This window comes from Trichomonas vaginalis, chromosome V (assembly GCF_026262505.1).
Source record: "Trichomonas vaginalis G3 chromosome V, whole genome shotgun sequence".
Classification (NCBI taxonomy): domain Eukaryota; phylum Parabasalia; order Trichomonadida; family Trichomonadidae; genus Trichomonas; species Trichomonas vaginalis.
Window position 1 is genome coordinate 11,819,420 of NC_067207.1, and position 16,679 is coordinate 11,836,098.

Here is a 16,679-nt window from a genome sequence, read left to right on the forward strand (position 1 = left end):
GAAACTCGGCTTAGAATGATTCAACCTGCAATTTTCATCAGAAATCTCATAAAAATGCGTTTATCCATTCAATTGAAAATTCAATCAAAAAAACATGGATACTTTCAAGACAGACCTGATCAAATCGCTAAGAAATCCAACAGATGCGAACTTTCAGATGGCAATTAAATATATTCCCGTTATTGTTCAACGTTTAGGAATCGAGAGAACCATATCTGAATTCATACCTTATACATTTGATTTTTCGAACTATAAATCTAAAGAGATTATTGAATTTCTACATGAATTTGAAAAAATATCTTTAGAGAATGTTAATTCAGATACAATTGGCAGATTTTTAATCGAATTTAGTCAAATTTTCCTTTTAAACAATAGAGTTGTTGATCAAGTTGCCTTAGAATCAATTCAAAAGCTTTTATTCACATTAGAGCCTTCTAAAATCTCGAACGTCCTCACAGATTACGTTTTATGGTTAGTAAATAACCCCGTTATGTATTTGAGAAGATTAGCACCTCATCTTCTCAAAGTTCTTACTGATGAAATATCAAAGAAAATCCTTCTCACGATTGTTCCGTTATTATTACCTTTATGCGAGGATCCATCATACTTAGTAAGAGAGTCCATAGCCAAATATCTTGGCATGATATTAGATGAATTTGATGGATCTCTTGTTCCTGATATTCGAAATGTGATCCAAAAGCTTCTTAGTTCAGGATCAAATAGTATTCTTGTTCATATACCTGTTCTATTATACGGTTATGTGATGGAAGAAACCCATGAAAGTGTCATAGAATTTTGTAATTCTCTTCTTTCTTCTACAGATTGGAGAGTTAGACAAGAACTCTTCATTAATTTAGATACGATCTTGTGCAGTTGCACAAATTCAAAAGACGTTCTAGGTCTTATTACAAAAGGTTTAATTGATAAAGATGATGATGTCGCTTTGGCAGCAGCAAAGCAATTCGAATTCTTTATCAACCATTTCCAGATCTCTCAAGAAGATATTGACAGGATTTTTGGAAGCGCAATGAAAAGAGAAGATCCAAGGGTTGTTATTGCCTTGGCCGGCTCTCTACCAACACTTTTCAACGGTATATACAAAGAATTTTCGATCAAAATCATGGTAGACTTGATAAAGAAGAATAACGAAAAAATTACAAAAGGAATTTGCGATATTTTTAGAGGAACAAGTTTACCGGACAATATTGTCCAATCTCTTATGGAAAATATAATTTCTATAAAGGAATGGAGGACAAGAAGCGAAATTGCCCAAATATTACCAAGTCTTATTTCTAAAATGACTCCTGATATCATGTGTTATATATCTATGCTATTAGAAGATGATGTAATAGCAGTAAGAAATAATATGTGTAAAATAATGGGAAGTCTTGTAATAAAATTCGGAGATAATTGGGTTAGAACAGATTTAATTCCAACTCTAAGCGAAATGATGAAGGATGTTGATTATCAAATAAGGCAAACTGCTCTTGTATGCCTTGACGAAGCTAAACTACTTGAACATGAAGATAGCAAATCAATTTTGGAACAAGCATCAAAGGATAGTGTTTCAAACGTGCGTCTGATATTGGCAAAGATAATCCCTGTAAAGTCTCCCATTTGCCAAGTCCTATCCAACGATGAGGATCCTGACGTTAAAGATGTAATATTAAGTAGAGGTGTATCGAATAAAAATTTTGTAAATTAATCATTATCGTTCTTTTTTTTTAAACATACAATTTTAAAAATTCTGATTTATTATTGATATTAAATTCTGCTATATAATTGATACTTTTCATGATAAATATTTTAGTATAACAAAATTAAAATACATCTGTAGATTTAGAATGTTATGAAAATGCTTTGTTCCTCAAATAATTTTAAATCTTCAAGATTTTTAACCTCATTTTTCCAAAAAAAATCGATTATTCTAAAAGACGTTTTCAATTTCTAGAAAATTGCATAGCCATCTTTGAAAAGAGAAAAAATTTGGAAAAAATCACTAAGGAGAATTTCATTCCAGGTATCCAAGGCAATTGATTTCAATCAAAAAAGCCTCGAAAATTTTAACTATTGATATTGATTTTCATCAATCACCGAAAATCCATTGTTTACTGTGAATGATATGTATTATCATTGAATTCCAATATACCTTTGATCATACTAAAAATAGTTTTCAAAACATATCAAAATATCACACAATTTAACAATCCTCAAACTATCATACACAGACATTACTACCATAATCTTATTGTAACAAGGAATGATTAATATAATCAAAGATCTAGCAATGTAAATGCCTACTTTTATTTTTTTTTAATTACAAATTCTTATATATTCATTTTTATAAGTTGATGTAGAAGAAAACCAAAAAAAGTGTTTCTTCAAAAAAATTCCCGCAAGTTGCTGAATTAGTAAACAATTTACTTTCTTATCATCGAACTTTGCACTTCCTGAGCGATCTTTTCATTTACTTTTTGATAATACAAGATGGTACTTTCCTTAGCAAGAAAAATATGTATTTTTTAAAAGCTCATAATATTTCTCGAAAACTAACGGAAGTCATTCTATGGGTTCATATACACTAGTACTATGATCAACATGTCAAGCATAATGGGCACAATTTTGGTCGATATCTTTGTTGTTGATGTAGTTCATCCAAAAGGTTAATTTGATTGGATAAAAATTAATCCGAATTCATTCAATATTGAAAATATTTCAATTTTGATTTTGTAATTTTATTATACATATATTAACCATACAATGATATTTAAAACTTTAAAATTTCTGATAATTTGATAGAATTACAACAAGACTGTAATGTGATCTCATTTGAAGTTTTTTGGATTTAGAGGTGAAATAAATTGACGTATTGCACCAGTATGTTATAATAGGTCGATTTATAATAAAATAATTATTATAATAAATTTGATTTTCAGCGACGGCGCTACGCGCCTTTTAGCATTCTGGGCACTTACGTGCCCAGAATGCAAGCTTGAGAAATTTGAAACTTCGTTTCAAATTTCTGCCTTGCTGTTAGGTAAAAAGATTTTTTTGGGGAAATTGAATGTGAAAATAAAACTTAGTTTTTTTTTGTGAGATATGGATTTTTTTAGAAGATATTAGAGATCTAAGTCTCAATTTATAAAAAATTTTAAAATTGAGAGAAATTTTAATGATATGATTTTATTAGACATTTGGATTTTTTAGAAGATTTTAGAGATGTCAGTCTCAATTTATAAAATTGAGAGGAATCTTAATGATATGATTTTATTAGACATTTGTATTTTTTAGAAGATTTTAGAGATGTCAGTCTCAATTTTTAAAAAAGCGGTTAATGTGTCGCGAGCTTGAAGTCTAAAATGGCAAATACTGAACTTTTTTAAATTTTGATTAGATAAATAAATTATACATTATATTAGCATTCTAAAACAATTATTAAAATCGAGTTAGGGAAATCTGAAATTTCATGAAAAGTGACAAAAAGTGCCAAATTGCCAGTATATGAGATTTTAATGTTACCAGAACACACATACCATAAATAGTCTAATATTCATAATATAAATGAATTTTATTGATATCAATAAATTTGAATCATGGAGTTGATAAATATTAATAAGTTAATACTAATTTACATACAAATGTGAATCAAGATTTATTAAAATTATCGAGTTTTAATTTTTGAGTTTTGAATCTCCCGAATTTCACATACAAACATATATTAATTTTAGAAAATATAGAAATAAAATCAGATTCTACAATGCTTTTTGAAATGTGTCCAGGTGTTTGTATATATATACACGTTCATTTCTATCGGCGCGCTCCGCGCGCCGATAGAAATGAACGACAAGGCTGTCATGCACCAGTGTGTTATAACAGATCGATTTTATTTGAAATTTCATAAATTTTATTTGAAATTTCATAAATTATAATAAATTTGATATTCAGAGACGGCGCTACGCGCCTTTTAGCATTCTGGGCACTTACGTGCCCAGAATGCAAGCTTGAGAAATTTGAAACTTCGTTTCAAATTTCTGCCATGCTGTTATGGAAAAAGAAAGTCAGTACAAAAAAAAATTTTGAAATTGAGAATAAAAATAATATCGTGATTTTTTGTGATATATGGATTTTTTAGAAGATTTTAGAGATTGAAGTCTCAATTTATAAAAATTTTTTAAATTGAGAGGAATTTTAATGATATTATTTTATTTGATATTTGGATTTTTTAGAAGATTGTAGAGATGTCAGTCTCAATTTAAAAAAATTTACAAAAAATGATCGTAAAATAATCGTTTTTGTTCAAATCCTTTTCATTTCGGGAAATTGAAGTTAAATATCAAAGAGATGGTCTATGCATATGTTAAATCAAATCATTAAAAAGTGTTTTGATGACTTTTTCTAACCGCAAATTGTCACTTTTTGATGTTTTAAAATTATTATATATCCTATATGCATATAAGATACAAATTAATATTAAAACCCCAAAATCGATTTTTGAGAGAATCAAATTTATCACATCTCATCGTTGTTCCGAATTAATATTTTATTTGTTATGTATATATCATCACAATTACATTCATCATATTAAAACTCAAAAATAATTTTTGAGTTTCAGATCTCCCTAATTTCCCATATAAATCCATGTTTATTTTATTAAAAATATGTTATTAAAATAATTATAATTCAAAAGCCGCGATCGGGGTAACTATTTTGTATATATATAGAACCCATTCATATCTCTCGCTCTGTCACTTTTTGGCACCCTCGCTTCGCTTGGGCGCCAAAAAGTGACAGAGCGAGAGACATGATGGAAAATGCTGACGACATCGTTAACTCAAGAAGATGGAATCTCTTCAAATGAACGAGAGAAGATTTCAAACGAATTCACAGAAGGTGATAACAATTCCGACGATGGCGAAGAACACAAACGTTTAGGAGGATATCCACCACTAAGAACTTTAGTTAGACTTAGTCCAGGCCCATTAATATCTCAAATAGTTAATTCTCTATACGGTGTTATCGATTCTATGTGGGTATCTAAATTCATTGGCGAGATTGGTTTAACAGCTCTCTCATTAGCTTACATTCTTGACAATTCGGCACTATCTTTCGGATTTTTTATTGCTATAGCTGCATCATCTCAAATCTCCTACTTATTTTCTAAAAAGCAATATGAAGTTGTTTCACATTTAAGCGTTGACCTACTTAAAGTTTGCGTGATTTTTGCATTAATTGTTCCAGCTGTACTATTTCCATGTGCAAGACCACTATTCAAGTTTATCGGTGGAACTGGAAAAGTAAATGATCTTGCATTTGACTATGCAATACGACTACTATCATTAAACCTTGTTACATGTTGTTATCATTGCGTTTGCGGCATCCTACAAGCTGAAGGAAGAACTTGGCTCTATGGAGGCGCTCAAATTATTTCAATGCTCTTGAATATGGCATTATTCGATCCATTATTACTTTGGTCCATGAAGAGAACACTCGGATCTTCCCTTGCCACAGAAATTTCAATGTTTATTCCTGCAAGTATTATTTTGATTGTAATGTTTTGCGGAAAATTCTCAACAAAACCATCAAGGAAGTATGTATTCAAATGTTTCTGTCCAGAGACAGGCGCAGCACTAAAAGCAGGCCTTTCTGCATTTATAATGAACATTTCGATTTCATTACCTTCGCTTATTCTTCAGAAATTCATTGCAATACGTGCAAATAGAGTTGGAGAATACGATATGATTGTAGCTGCATACAACGCTATATCCAGAATTTACACAGTTTCAACATGCGTTCCAATAGCTATAAATGCAGCATATTTACCTGCAGCGTCATATGCATTTGGTAAGAAAGATTACAAAAGACTTCTTTGGCTGACATTTCATGCAGAATGGATGGCAATGTTATGGGGTTTCTCATGTATGGTTATTATTGTAACTCTGCCAAAACAAATTTGTTCAATATGGAGTAAGGATGAGCGTTTCCTTTATTGGTGCAACGAAATCGTTCCTCCGAGTTTTTATATCAAATTTTTGACACCGACCAAATTTATAATTGTTTCATTACTTCAAGCTTCTCAGCAAACAGTTCTTGCAACAATAACAAGCTTTGTTCTTGAGCTTGGACTTCTTCCAATTGCTGCTTGTATTTTCCATTATACAGGAGATCCGAAATCACCAAGAAGAATATTCTACGCATACCCTGTAACTGATGCTCTTTCAACTGTTTGCAGTCTTTTAGTTGCTCTCAAAACTTTTATTAATTTTTATAGACAGGCTAAGAAACAAGATGAAGGAACATGCAATAAGAGCGATGATTCTGGTCAACAAGAATTGAAGGTTTTTATGGTTTAATATTTTTTTAATAATAATATTTGTGGTTTGTTTGTTTTAAATATAAAATATAATATTCTTTCGGTTAATATAAACAACATCATTGATATTTTTTTACTAAATTACAAAAATAAAACAATAATATTAAATACAAAGTCAAAATACCTTAAATTGCAACTATTTCAGTTTTCTGAGTGAAGTTATCTTGTTTGAATTCCTCGATATCCTTCTTTTCATTATAAAATATGTAATTTGCTTGAACCATTGATGGATCTATCGTTTCTGGAATGTTTTCACCCCAAATTCTGATCAGTTTCTGTTCTAATTCGTTCAGAACGTAAATTCCTTTGAAATTAGTCGAATCTTTATCAATTAAAACGCACATGTGGTTGTGCTTGAACTGGGACATTCTTAACTTGATTGCATGAAGCTCTGTACCAGCATTAATCTTCGTTCTTATGTAAGATATGATTTTTGAAAAATTATTAATTGTTTTCTCGGTTTGTTTTGGTTCATCTTCCTTTTTTGGCTTTTGGCGTTCGATTGGGAAGAAAGTTAGGCCCATTCCTTTGTTGTCGTTCTTAATTTGAGCTTCAACTTGAAGAAAATCAGTCAAACTCTCATCAGAATCACGTAACTTGCGAGGGCTATCATGTTTAAGACTCATTATAAGCCTGTTGTCCTCTGAATTGAACTCATCACTAACAAATTTTTCTTCTTCCTCATTTTTCAGCTGATCAGAGTGAATTTCGTCTGGAATTTGTTCAGACTGATCGCTGACCATTTCGTTTTTGTTCTGATCTGATTCAATTTCGTCAGAAAGCTCAATTTTTGTGAAATAACTTGGAGGAATTCTCTGAGCGTTTGAGAAATCTTCCTTTTTGATGTAATTCTTCATTGTTGGCAATGGATTGAAAACTTTTTGTGGAATTTCGATAATTTCATCAGAATCTTCGAAGAATTGCTCGCGATTCTTCTGCAATGACTTTCTTGGCTTCATTGTTGCAGATTTCTTATCTAATTTTGGTTGTGGGATTCTTTCAATTTCGGAATTTCGTTCTTCCAAGGAATCTAAATGAATTAGTTCATCGCTGTGAATCTGATCATCTTCAATAAGCTTGTTGTCATTAATTGGTTCAGATTTATTTGATGGTTTTGGTAATTTTTGAGAATTATTTTTAATTTCTTCAGATTTTGGTTCTAGTTGCTTATTATTAGCCTTTTGAGATGATTTGGTGTCTAAACCAAGGCTCTGTGGAGGTTTATTTTCTTCTTTCGTGTTTTCTCGAATGAATTTTTCAATTTCTTCAAAATCATCAGAATCTGACTTCAAATAATCTTCAGATTCATCATCGATATGATCATCTGCCTTTTCTTTTTCTCCTTTCTCTGAATGAAATTCGATATCAATATTTGAAGTCTTTCCAAGCTTAAGAGGTGCTCTATATGCAACTTCCTTAGATGTACTATCACTTACAACTAGTTTACTCTTCTGAACTGTTTGTTTTCTAGAGGTATTTGATAAATTAAATTCTTGGAGCTGAAGTTTAGGTTTTTCATTTGTTTTGGACTGTTTCTTTTTAGGTAATGATGATTTCGGTTTCGGTGACTCTAATTCGCTTAATTTCATTGGAGATGTTTTGATTTTAGAACTACTGACCTTGGAAATAGGTGAATCCATCTTAGTTGCGTTCAATTGATTGATCTGTTTGGTTTCTACAACAGTATTTCCTTGGAATTCTGCTTCAATATCTTGTTTTTCGTTTTCAGCCTTTGACTGATCATTATTCTCATTTCTGAGTCTGTTATGTATCTCTGTTTTGATCTCTTCAATCATTGTATCTCTTTGTTCTTTCGAAATCGTTTGATTTTGTTGTTCTTTATTATCTGCTTTAATTTGCGATCTTCTGGTCTTCCTGACAACTGTAGATTTTTGTTTTGATGTATTGTTTTCGTTAACTTTCTTTTCTTTAGGAGTATTTTCTAATTTTTTGGATTTTGTTGGTTTTGAAATCTCTTTTGAAGGAATTTCGGTATAGTTTTCTAATTTGCTTTGTTGCAGCTTCCTATTGTCCGCTTGGAGAAGGCTTTCTTCCAGTAAAGTATGTGCAGATAAAGTATCATCTATAATTTCATCAATATTTTCAACGTAATGCATATCTCCTTTCTTCTTTTCTTTCGGGACTTCTTTCATTTTAATAATAATCCTTGTAGATTGCTTTGATCGAGGAGGACTTGCTTGAAATGAACTTTGCGTGAGCAATCTGGATTCTGTATACTTTTGGATAGCATTGTATTCTGGTTTTCGCTTATAAAATGCTTGTGGACTTGAATTAATAGAGTTAAAACTATTATATTGAGAATTTTGAGTATCATTAGTAGTTTCATTATTTGAAATATTGTTTTTATTAGTAGATACTATATTTGATTGAGCGCTTTGAGAATTTGGAGGAATGTCGGAAATTGTTGAAGTTTTCAGTTTAAGATTGGAACTGAACACTGGCTTTTTTGGATTTTCCTCGGATGGTTGATCAAATCTAGAGAATGTCAATTTAACATATCTTTCTCGTGATTTCGAAGTCGAATTTGTTTGACTTGAAAACTGTTTAGACTGCGATTCGTCTTCCATATAGCTGCAGATTGAATGTGCTATATATGGTGTATCACGAATCTCAGTCTCTTCATTTTTAATAAAACTCATAAAATAAAAGAAATTTTAAACTACAAAAAGTGACAAATAATTACATTCGTTTTAGTTTTTAGGAGTTTCTTGTAGAAAAAATGAATCAATAATCATTAAATATGACAGTTAATATAGTAATTAAGCATCTTTTGGTAATTAATGAACCATTAATCTATGCATTTTCTATGTTTTTAACATATTTCACATGAAAAGTAGTGTAATAGATAAGTATTATTAGATAAACTTACATAAATATCATTTTTACTCATATTTATATGCTTAAACAGTCATATTATGTATGCTTTTGAAATACAATGTCATTTGTCTTCGCATAATCTGTTTTCTAAGCAATATCAGCTAGATTAGCTGAGGCTTTATTCAGGTATATGGAACAAAGAGAATGATCAATATCTAAAAATGTTGAATGTTTATTGTTTGTCTCATTTTCATTTCAAAGAAGAAATAATCAAAGCCTCATATAAGGAGAGGAAAAATTTTAAGCGCCGTTAAAATCTAGAAAAAGGACAATTTAGAGGTATACGATGTGAGTAAGAATTGAACAACCTTTCTCCAAAAAATAATATAAAATATTAAGTAAAATCGTAATTGATGGTTAAAATTCATATTTTCCTCAGATATCTGAGAATAAAAAATAATTAGGGTATGCATTAGATATTGATGAGCACACCCACCAAAAATTAGGAATTAATTAGTAATGATAACAAATAAAATACATTGTGAGAAAATAATTTTTCCATAAAATATCAAATTAGTTGAATGCTTGAGCTATCATATTACTGGTATTGCGTAAAATATCATAACCAGTAAAGGTGGTATTTACCCGGAAAATATTACAGCTATTGCTGCTAAATGAGGATTGATGAAATAGTAGTATATAACGGTAAATTTATCATCAATAAAGTAAGAAAATATTATAATAATACTATTGGAAGCTTAATTTAGGGAATTCAGATCGTATTAAAATTGAAAGGAAATTTTGGCTTGATGTCGAGAATTCTCCGGGGAATTGGTCCAGTTGAGCATAGGATCATCCATCTTTGATGCTGGTGAAATTGCTATGAGAAATAACAATGCTAGGCTTGGTATATAAGGGATAACTTCGTTGGAATTTTTTATTGATGTAAATTTTTTTGATTTTCAAAGGAAAAAGGACGATAAGCCCATGCCTACAAAATCGTCAGATTTGTATCACAATTAGTTCTTATTGAATATAAAGGGATCTCCAATGGAAAATCGATTGATTAAAGCATGATTATATTTTCTATCAAAATTAAGTTTTAAGGGTCCACTGTAAAAATTGAAAGTCTCTCAAAATTGAGAGGCGATTTGCAATTAATCGTTATCATCTTTTTTCGAAAATCCACTTTTCCTAGTGTTCTGATTAATATTTTGTGAATGTAACAATGAAGTATATGTTTTAGTAAGATGATAATATATTCTATCACTTCAAATCACATAAAAATTGCAAAATCAGCGAGTATTATAAGAAAATGATTTTTTCGAATTTTTTCGCTTCTGGATGCGTGTTTTGAAAAATAGATATTTTCGAATTTTGATTTTAATTTAAGTATAAATTTTATATTAGGAATTTTTATGACCTATTTCCAATCATTAATTCCTATGTTTTTCTAGGAATTTAATTGAGAAGAAATTAGGAAATTCGCTTTAATGCCATTACATCCTAATATTGTGATGCATGTAGTTTATATTTATTGAGGCTAATGCTGGAATATCGTGCATTTTATAAAAAATTCAAAGAATTGACAATTGGATAGCACAAATTTAATTCTCTAGACAAAGTATTATTGTTTATTAAGGATGTCAATTTGGAAGAAAAGTGAGAAAATTCCTAAAATGCTAAAAATGAATTTTCCAAACGTATTTTTTTATCTCATTTTTTTGATTTTGAAAAAAATTTGGAGAGAAGATCTCTTCGTTTTTGAATTTTGTCACGATGGTTTTAAAGTATATTAGACACACGTATTGATATTACTATTTTTGTATATTTTGAGAGAAAATCCCCAAAAAGTAAGAAAATCTAAGACAGTTTGAGAAAATATATAAACTATTGAAAATTTGAATTAAACTTCTAATTTGGAAAAAAGAAATTTGGAAAGAAGAAAATTCAAAAATCGAGATTTAGACTCAGCATCAAATGGAGAACAAAATGTTTCTTCATATGAAGGAAAAAATTTTTCTTGTGAAGAAATAGAGTTTTTAAAATTTTATTGTATGTAATGAAATAAACAAATATTAAAATTATTTTTTGATAACAAGAAAATTCCCAACAGAAAATATTTGAGACAAAGAAAAAAGAAAATTGAAAAATATTACTCTCCTTTACATTTCATGAGATTTTCAATTTATTTTCATAAAATTGACAATTTTATACGTTTAGATGAAAATAAGTGATTTTGCTTGAAATAAAAATTATTGTTTGTTTACAGCTATCAAATAGATTTTTGCTACTTTGATTAAAATTTGTTAATCAAATTAATAATTTTTTTCTAAATATCTTAAATATCTGGATCACTCACTGATACGATAAATTAAACGATAAAAATAATACAAACTCAACTAAGTTTCCTGTCTTTCAACTAAAAAAAATTATGCAAATTAAATTAAATTGTTTATTCAAATATAAAACAAAGATGAAGTAATTACAGTTATCATAAACTTTATGAATAACTCTGTAATTGGTTCAGATTTTCGTAAAAATATTTTTATTAATATCGATAAGAATACGTTTACCTACTATCACAACATATCGATAAACAAGAGTAGAGTGATTTTTATCATCGAAACTTTTTAAAAGCTGTAAGCTGGAAGTAAAAATCTTGTTTTTTCTGAGTTAGTTGTAGAACTATTGATGTACGAGTTATCATTGTGATGTAGAAGGATGTCAATGTACTGACTGAAGTATATGAAGTGAATTGAATTTCATTGAATTTCAATTTAATCAAAATTTGTTGAAATGATATGAATGTGTCAACATCTGTATCACTCTCTTTCACTCCTTCCCTATTCTTTCGAGAACGAAGCTAGCTCAGCTTTCGCTGAGCGAATTAACACTTTTCATGCCCTAAACGTACATACTCTCAAATTTATCGAAAAAATTATACCACCCAAACTAGTATATTCTTATTTTAAATATGATATTATCCTTAGAATCCACACTAGAATATATTTAAATCAACTTTTAAAAAAGTTCGAATCCTGCGCGTCTCACTTTTTAAATTTTCCAAAAGGAAAATTATATTCTCCTAAAATGAAAACAATTTTCCGAATTGACATCCTTATGTTTATATATTCAAAGCATTATCCTTAGTTTTGAAATGTTGGCCAAAAATTTTCGTGTTATTTTTTGTGTTTCAGCATAAATTATGTATTGACTTATGAAAGATAAGCATTTTATTCATTATCATAAAGATATACCAAGACAAATTGATAAAATTTAAAAAAAATGTGTATTTTAGTGGGTATTATTCTGGCTAATGCCCATTTTTAAACGATTTAATATTGACCATATCAATAGACGACTCAATGTAAAAATTTAGATATTATTTTTTTCATTATTCAAACTTTGATAAATTTTAGTATAATGAATGATTTTGTTTCGTGTATGATACAGAAATGAAAAGCTTAATTAATATTGTTTTGCATTTTTTCAAGAATGTTAGAGTACATCTACATTAAAAAATCGGATTCGAATTGCAATACTGCATCAAATTGTTGCACATCTGATAAGGATCTCAAAAGAGTAAAGTTAATTTTTTTGTGTTTTTTTAAGTTTTGGGCCTTAGTAAAAACACCATCTTGAGCAATATTTTTGGGACGACAATAGGCCTTATTTGGCCTTACAGTGGACCCTTAAATCAGTAAAGTCTAAAATTTAAAATTTTACTATACGGTCAAAACCAAGGAAAAATGTTCGCAAAAATATTTATAATTCATGGGGTTTTGAATGATCCATCAATTTATTATACAACCGATTTTCTAAATTGTTTCATGACGATGCTCATACAATGATATCGATTTAAGCATCTAAATTCAAAATCATTTTATTTAGAATTTGAGGCAATTGAGTACCGTAATTTTGTGAAAAACCGCCTTTAACACTCAAAAATATTTCAGATGCATTCAATACATTTAGATTTAATTTCAAAAAAATGTTGACCGAAAACCAACTTAAATTATGAAGTAGAATATGAGCCGAAAATTAAGCCCTTCACAATTCCATGATATGTGTTTTCACCCAAGATTCTTCAATAGTAAAGTCTAGTTAATCTGAATAACAAAGTTTTAGGCGATTTTATTCGACAAACGCTATACTGAAAAAAAGTGAGAATTTGAGGGAACTCACTTAAATATTTCAATACAATTTAATTCCATAGCAGTTTTTATTAAATATTGGAATGGGAGACGCGAGAACTATAGAGGATATTAGGCGATATCATCCATCGCCACAAGAACAGTCGATTCTAACACCTAATCTGAAGCTATACTTCAGCTATCCAGAGAGATCTCCAGATCGAACTAGGATCGCGAGTGAAGTATCATCAGAATTGCTAAAAATTTCAAACCATTGGACTAACAGAGCTGTAAGGCTCTGGTTTAACAACAATAAAAAGCTTGTTACCAACGATTCCGGGACAGAGCCCGAAGCTCGAAAATTATCAAATGGCGAGTTTACTTTAAAAGACATTCAACCTGAAACAAATTTACAACCTTTAAACGATTCAGCGGCAAATTCTTCGAATACTTCTTCGGCATATAAGCTCAGACAACTAGAAGATAAGGCTGCCTGGGTTCCTTTTGGGAGCTCAAAAATGCAAGAAATTATAGACAAATACAACGCAATCTGTTTAGACGACAAAAATTTTCAATACAGCGGTTATAACATTTCTGCCAACTCAATCAAATTTCCAGCCCCTCCACCGCAAATCATGCCATTTTCGATTTCAGACCTTCTCAACAAAACAGATTTGCCAAAAGAGAAAACAATATGGAGGCATCTTAATACAAGGGTCATAACAATACCAAAGAACGACGTTAATTGCCTTACGAACGGATACGGAGCATACGCGCATTCAAAAGAAGGGGTTATGCATATTACTTATACCAGTAATCCAGAATTCTCCACAGAATGGAAGACAGTTTCAACGAAAGGGGTTGATAAGATAGATGCATTTTCAATCAATACAAGAGGTGATTGCGCTTGGTGCATCTCCGATACACAAGTCCACCGTGTAGGATTTGAAGAAGAAAACCAGTTCCAAACCTCAGAAATCCCTTCGAAGCCGTTCCCAGATCCACACATTGTATCATCTACCGGCTTCAATGTCTTCTCCTCCACTGCATACAACTCATTATTTTTTGTCAACGACTCAATGAACATATTCAAGGTCCAGCTGAACAACTCTTACGCTGGAATCTCCGATATATGTACTCAAGGTGACAAGATTGTATGCGGACTCGTTCAATCAACTACCTGCAGTTTATTTGATAGGATTGGAACAGAGATCAGATCATTTTTAGGCCATTGCCAGCCTATTACTCATATTAGAAGTATAAATGAGAATTTGTTCTGCACAAGTTCCAATGATTTTACAATTAAATTGTGGGATGTAAGAGAACCACGTTCAGTTGCATCGTTCTATGCCGACGATACACTTCCTACACTCATTACATCTAGCGCTAACTATATAATTGCAGCATACGACGATTCCAAGCTGAGAGTGTTTGATATCAGACACAAACAGGCCAAAGCAACACTCGGAGTTGAACTAAATCGTCAACAAACCACTTCAATTTCCTTCAATGAAAAACTTGATGCACTCGTTTCATTCTCACACACACAAGTCGAACAGGACGAGTATTGGATCGATTCCCCTGATATGAATTATCGATTTAACATATTTTCCCCGTTTATCCGTAGTGGATGAGAATTTATTGTTTTTTTTTGTTTTTATAATTTTTTGTTTGTTTGTTTTTTATTTGTAAATTTAGGTTGTTTGTATAAAGATTGTTGTTTATATGGAATTATTGTTTTATTTTATGAAAATCCTCTCATAAAATCATATGAACTGGATTTTTAATGACCAAAGAATATAATAGACATATTGTGAACAATATGTCGATTGATAATAACTTTCTTCCGACCAAAAAATATTAAAACACGGCCATGGATAAAATTTTATTCTGCATTGAATTTTTAATTTTTAATTTAATTTTTGACTAATATTTGAGAAGTGGTAAAAATTTTTCGCGGATTTTTTGACAATACATTTTTTTTAACTGGAATGAGTATTCCGGCATCTTTTCTTTGCTCAGTGTCAGGAAAGGAACACACGATTGTGTATAGGCATCAAAATAAGGCCGAATTTATCACATATATTAACAAAGAACTCGACGAAATCAAAAAAACCCACAGCCATAGATATTATGCTATCCACACAGATCGATCATTAACAAAATTCGGATTTAATGATCTTTATGTTATTGAAATTGCTCGTTGCTTTTCCAACATTAATAATATTAAGTACTACCAAGTTAGCACAAATGTTTTACAAACCGATTTTATCGATGACGGATTTATCATAATAGATCCAGATGAAGATGTTAAAAATGCAATTTCATCATTATTGAATTCTTATACAATTCATCCAGTTATGTTTGACTTCCTTCATCACTATACTGCATTAGTTACTCACTCTATTAAAGTTAATACAGGCGACGCAAGCAAAAATTTTTCTTTTCAAATTTTTGACCCACAAGCTGCCCATTTATCATCTGGAATGGAGCCATACATATTATCAGCAACATTAGAAGAAGTTGTTGAGGAAATTACTTTCAAATTTGGAACTGATAAAAAAGCCATCCAAGATCTTCCAAAATTTGACTTTCCAAAGTTAATTTATCAAAATCAAAACAAGAATGATGAAGAAATCATTGACAAATACATTGAACTTCTTCCGTACTACGCTTCACGCGTTGCTCTTGTTGCTCTTTCATTATTACAAGCCATTTATCTCAAAGGATCTGTTATCAATTTGGGAGCAATTCTCATTAAAAAGAGAGATTATTATTTAAACAAAAATCTAACAGATCGAGCAGCTGGACTTCTTTTTCAAAAGATTAGACTTGCTGATCATTACCTTCAAAATATCGATGATCATCCATACGAAAGCTGGCTTTATATTCACGATCTTTTAGTTCAAGAAAATATGATTAAATCTGTGTCTCATGATTTTAAGTATTTACCAGATCTTCAGGAGTATCTTGATTATTGTGATGAAATTGTTCAACCACATAAAAAGAAAACAATGCTAGTTCCTGATTCACAATCGACTATTACAACATCAACTCCATTTTCAATGCAAATGGCTCAATATAAAGTCTCAGGAACACTCCGCAAGTTCTTGACAAATGCATATGATAATATGAAAAACGATCCATCAATAACGTTTGAAAGCGGAAAAGAATTCGAACAAGTTGTCAAGGAATTCGACAACCCTCTATTAATGTACTGCATTGAAAATATATCCAAAATAACGGATGATGCAAAGCGCAATGCAGAATACTTAAAAATTGCTGCGCTTTTAAATATGTAAATCTTTGTAAAAAAAGTATATGTAAATTTTAAT

At 30.3% G+C, this 16,679-nt stretch overlaps 5 protein-coding genes across 5 annotated transcripts; 4 read left to right on the plus strand and 1 right to left on the minus strand.

The window, feature by feature from the left end:
• Positions 1 to 94: 94 nt before the first annotated feature.
• TVAGG3_0320210 (meiotic spindle elongation) lies at positions 95 to 1,705 on the plus strand (the record flags this gene model as incomplete). Its single annotated transcript, XM_001325689.1, has 1 exon — positions 95 to 1,705. The coding sequence occupies one exon, from the start codon at positions 95 to 97 to the stop codon at positions 1,703 to 1,705; it is 1,611 nt and encodes a 536-aa protein (XP_001325724.1).
• A 3,088-nt stretch (positions 1,706 to 4,793) lies between these two features.
• On the plus strand, positions 4,794 to 6,414 carry TVAGG3_0320220 (multidrug resistance protein YPNP-related family; the record flags this gene model as incomplete). Its single annotated transcript, XM_001325688.1, has 1 exon — positions 4,812 to 6,350. One exon carries the CDS (start codon positions 4,812 to 4,814, stop codon positions 6,348 to 6,350), a length of 1,539 nt encoding a protein of 512 aa, XP_001325723.1.
• A 6-nt stretch (positions 6,415 to 6,420) lies between these two features.
• On the minus strand, positions 6,421 to 9,031 carry TVAGG3_0320230 (CKK domain domain-containing protein; the record flags this gene model as incomplete). Its single annotated transcript, XM_001325687.1, has 1 exon — positions 6,496 to 9,030. The coding sequence occupies one exon, from the start codon at positions 9,028 to 9,030 to the stop codon at positions 6,496 to 6,498; it is 2,535 nt and encodes an 844-aa protein (XP_001325722.1).
• A 4,414-nt stretch (positions 9,032 to 13,445) lies between these two features.
• TVAGG3_0320240 (RNA splicing) lies at positions 13,446 to 15,238 on the plus strand (the record flags this gene model as incomplete). The annotated part of the gene is made up of 1 exon (XM_001325686.1): positions 13,449 to 14,978. One exon carries the CDS (start codon positions 13,449 to 13,451, stop codon positions 14,976 to 14,978), a length of 1,530 nt encoding a protein of 509 aa, XP_001325721.1.
• Positions 15,239 to 15,335: 97 nt separating this feature from the next.
• On the plus strand, positions 15,336 to 16,668 carry TVAGG3_0320250 (uncharacterized protein; the record flags this gene model as incomplete). Its single annotated transcript, XM_001325685.2, has 1 exon — positions 15,336 to 16,646. One exon carries the CDS (start codon positions 15,336 to 15,338, stop codon positions 16,644 to 16,646), a length of 1,311 nt encoding a protein of 436 aa, XP_001325720.1.
• Positions 16,669 to 16,679: the final 11 nt, after the last annotated feature.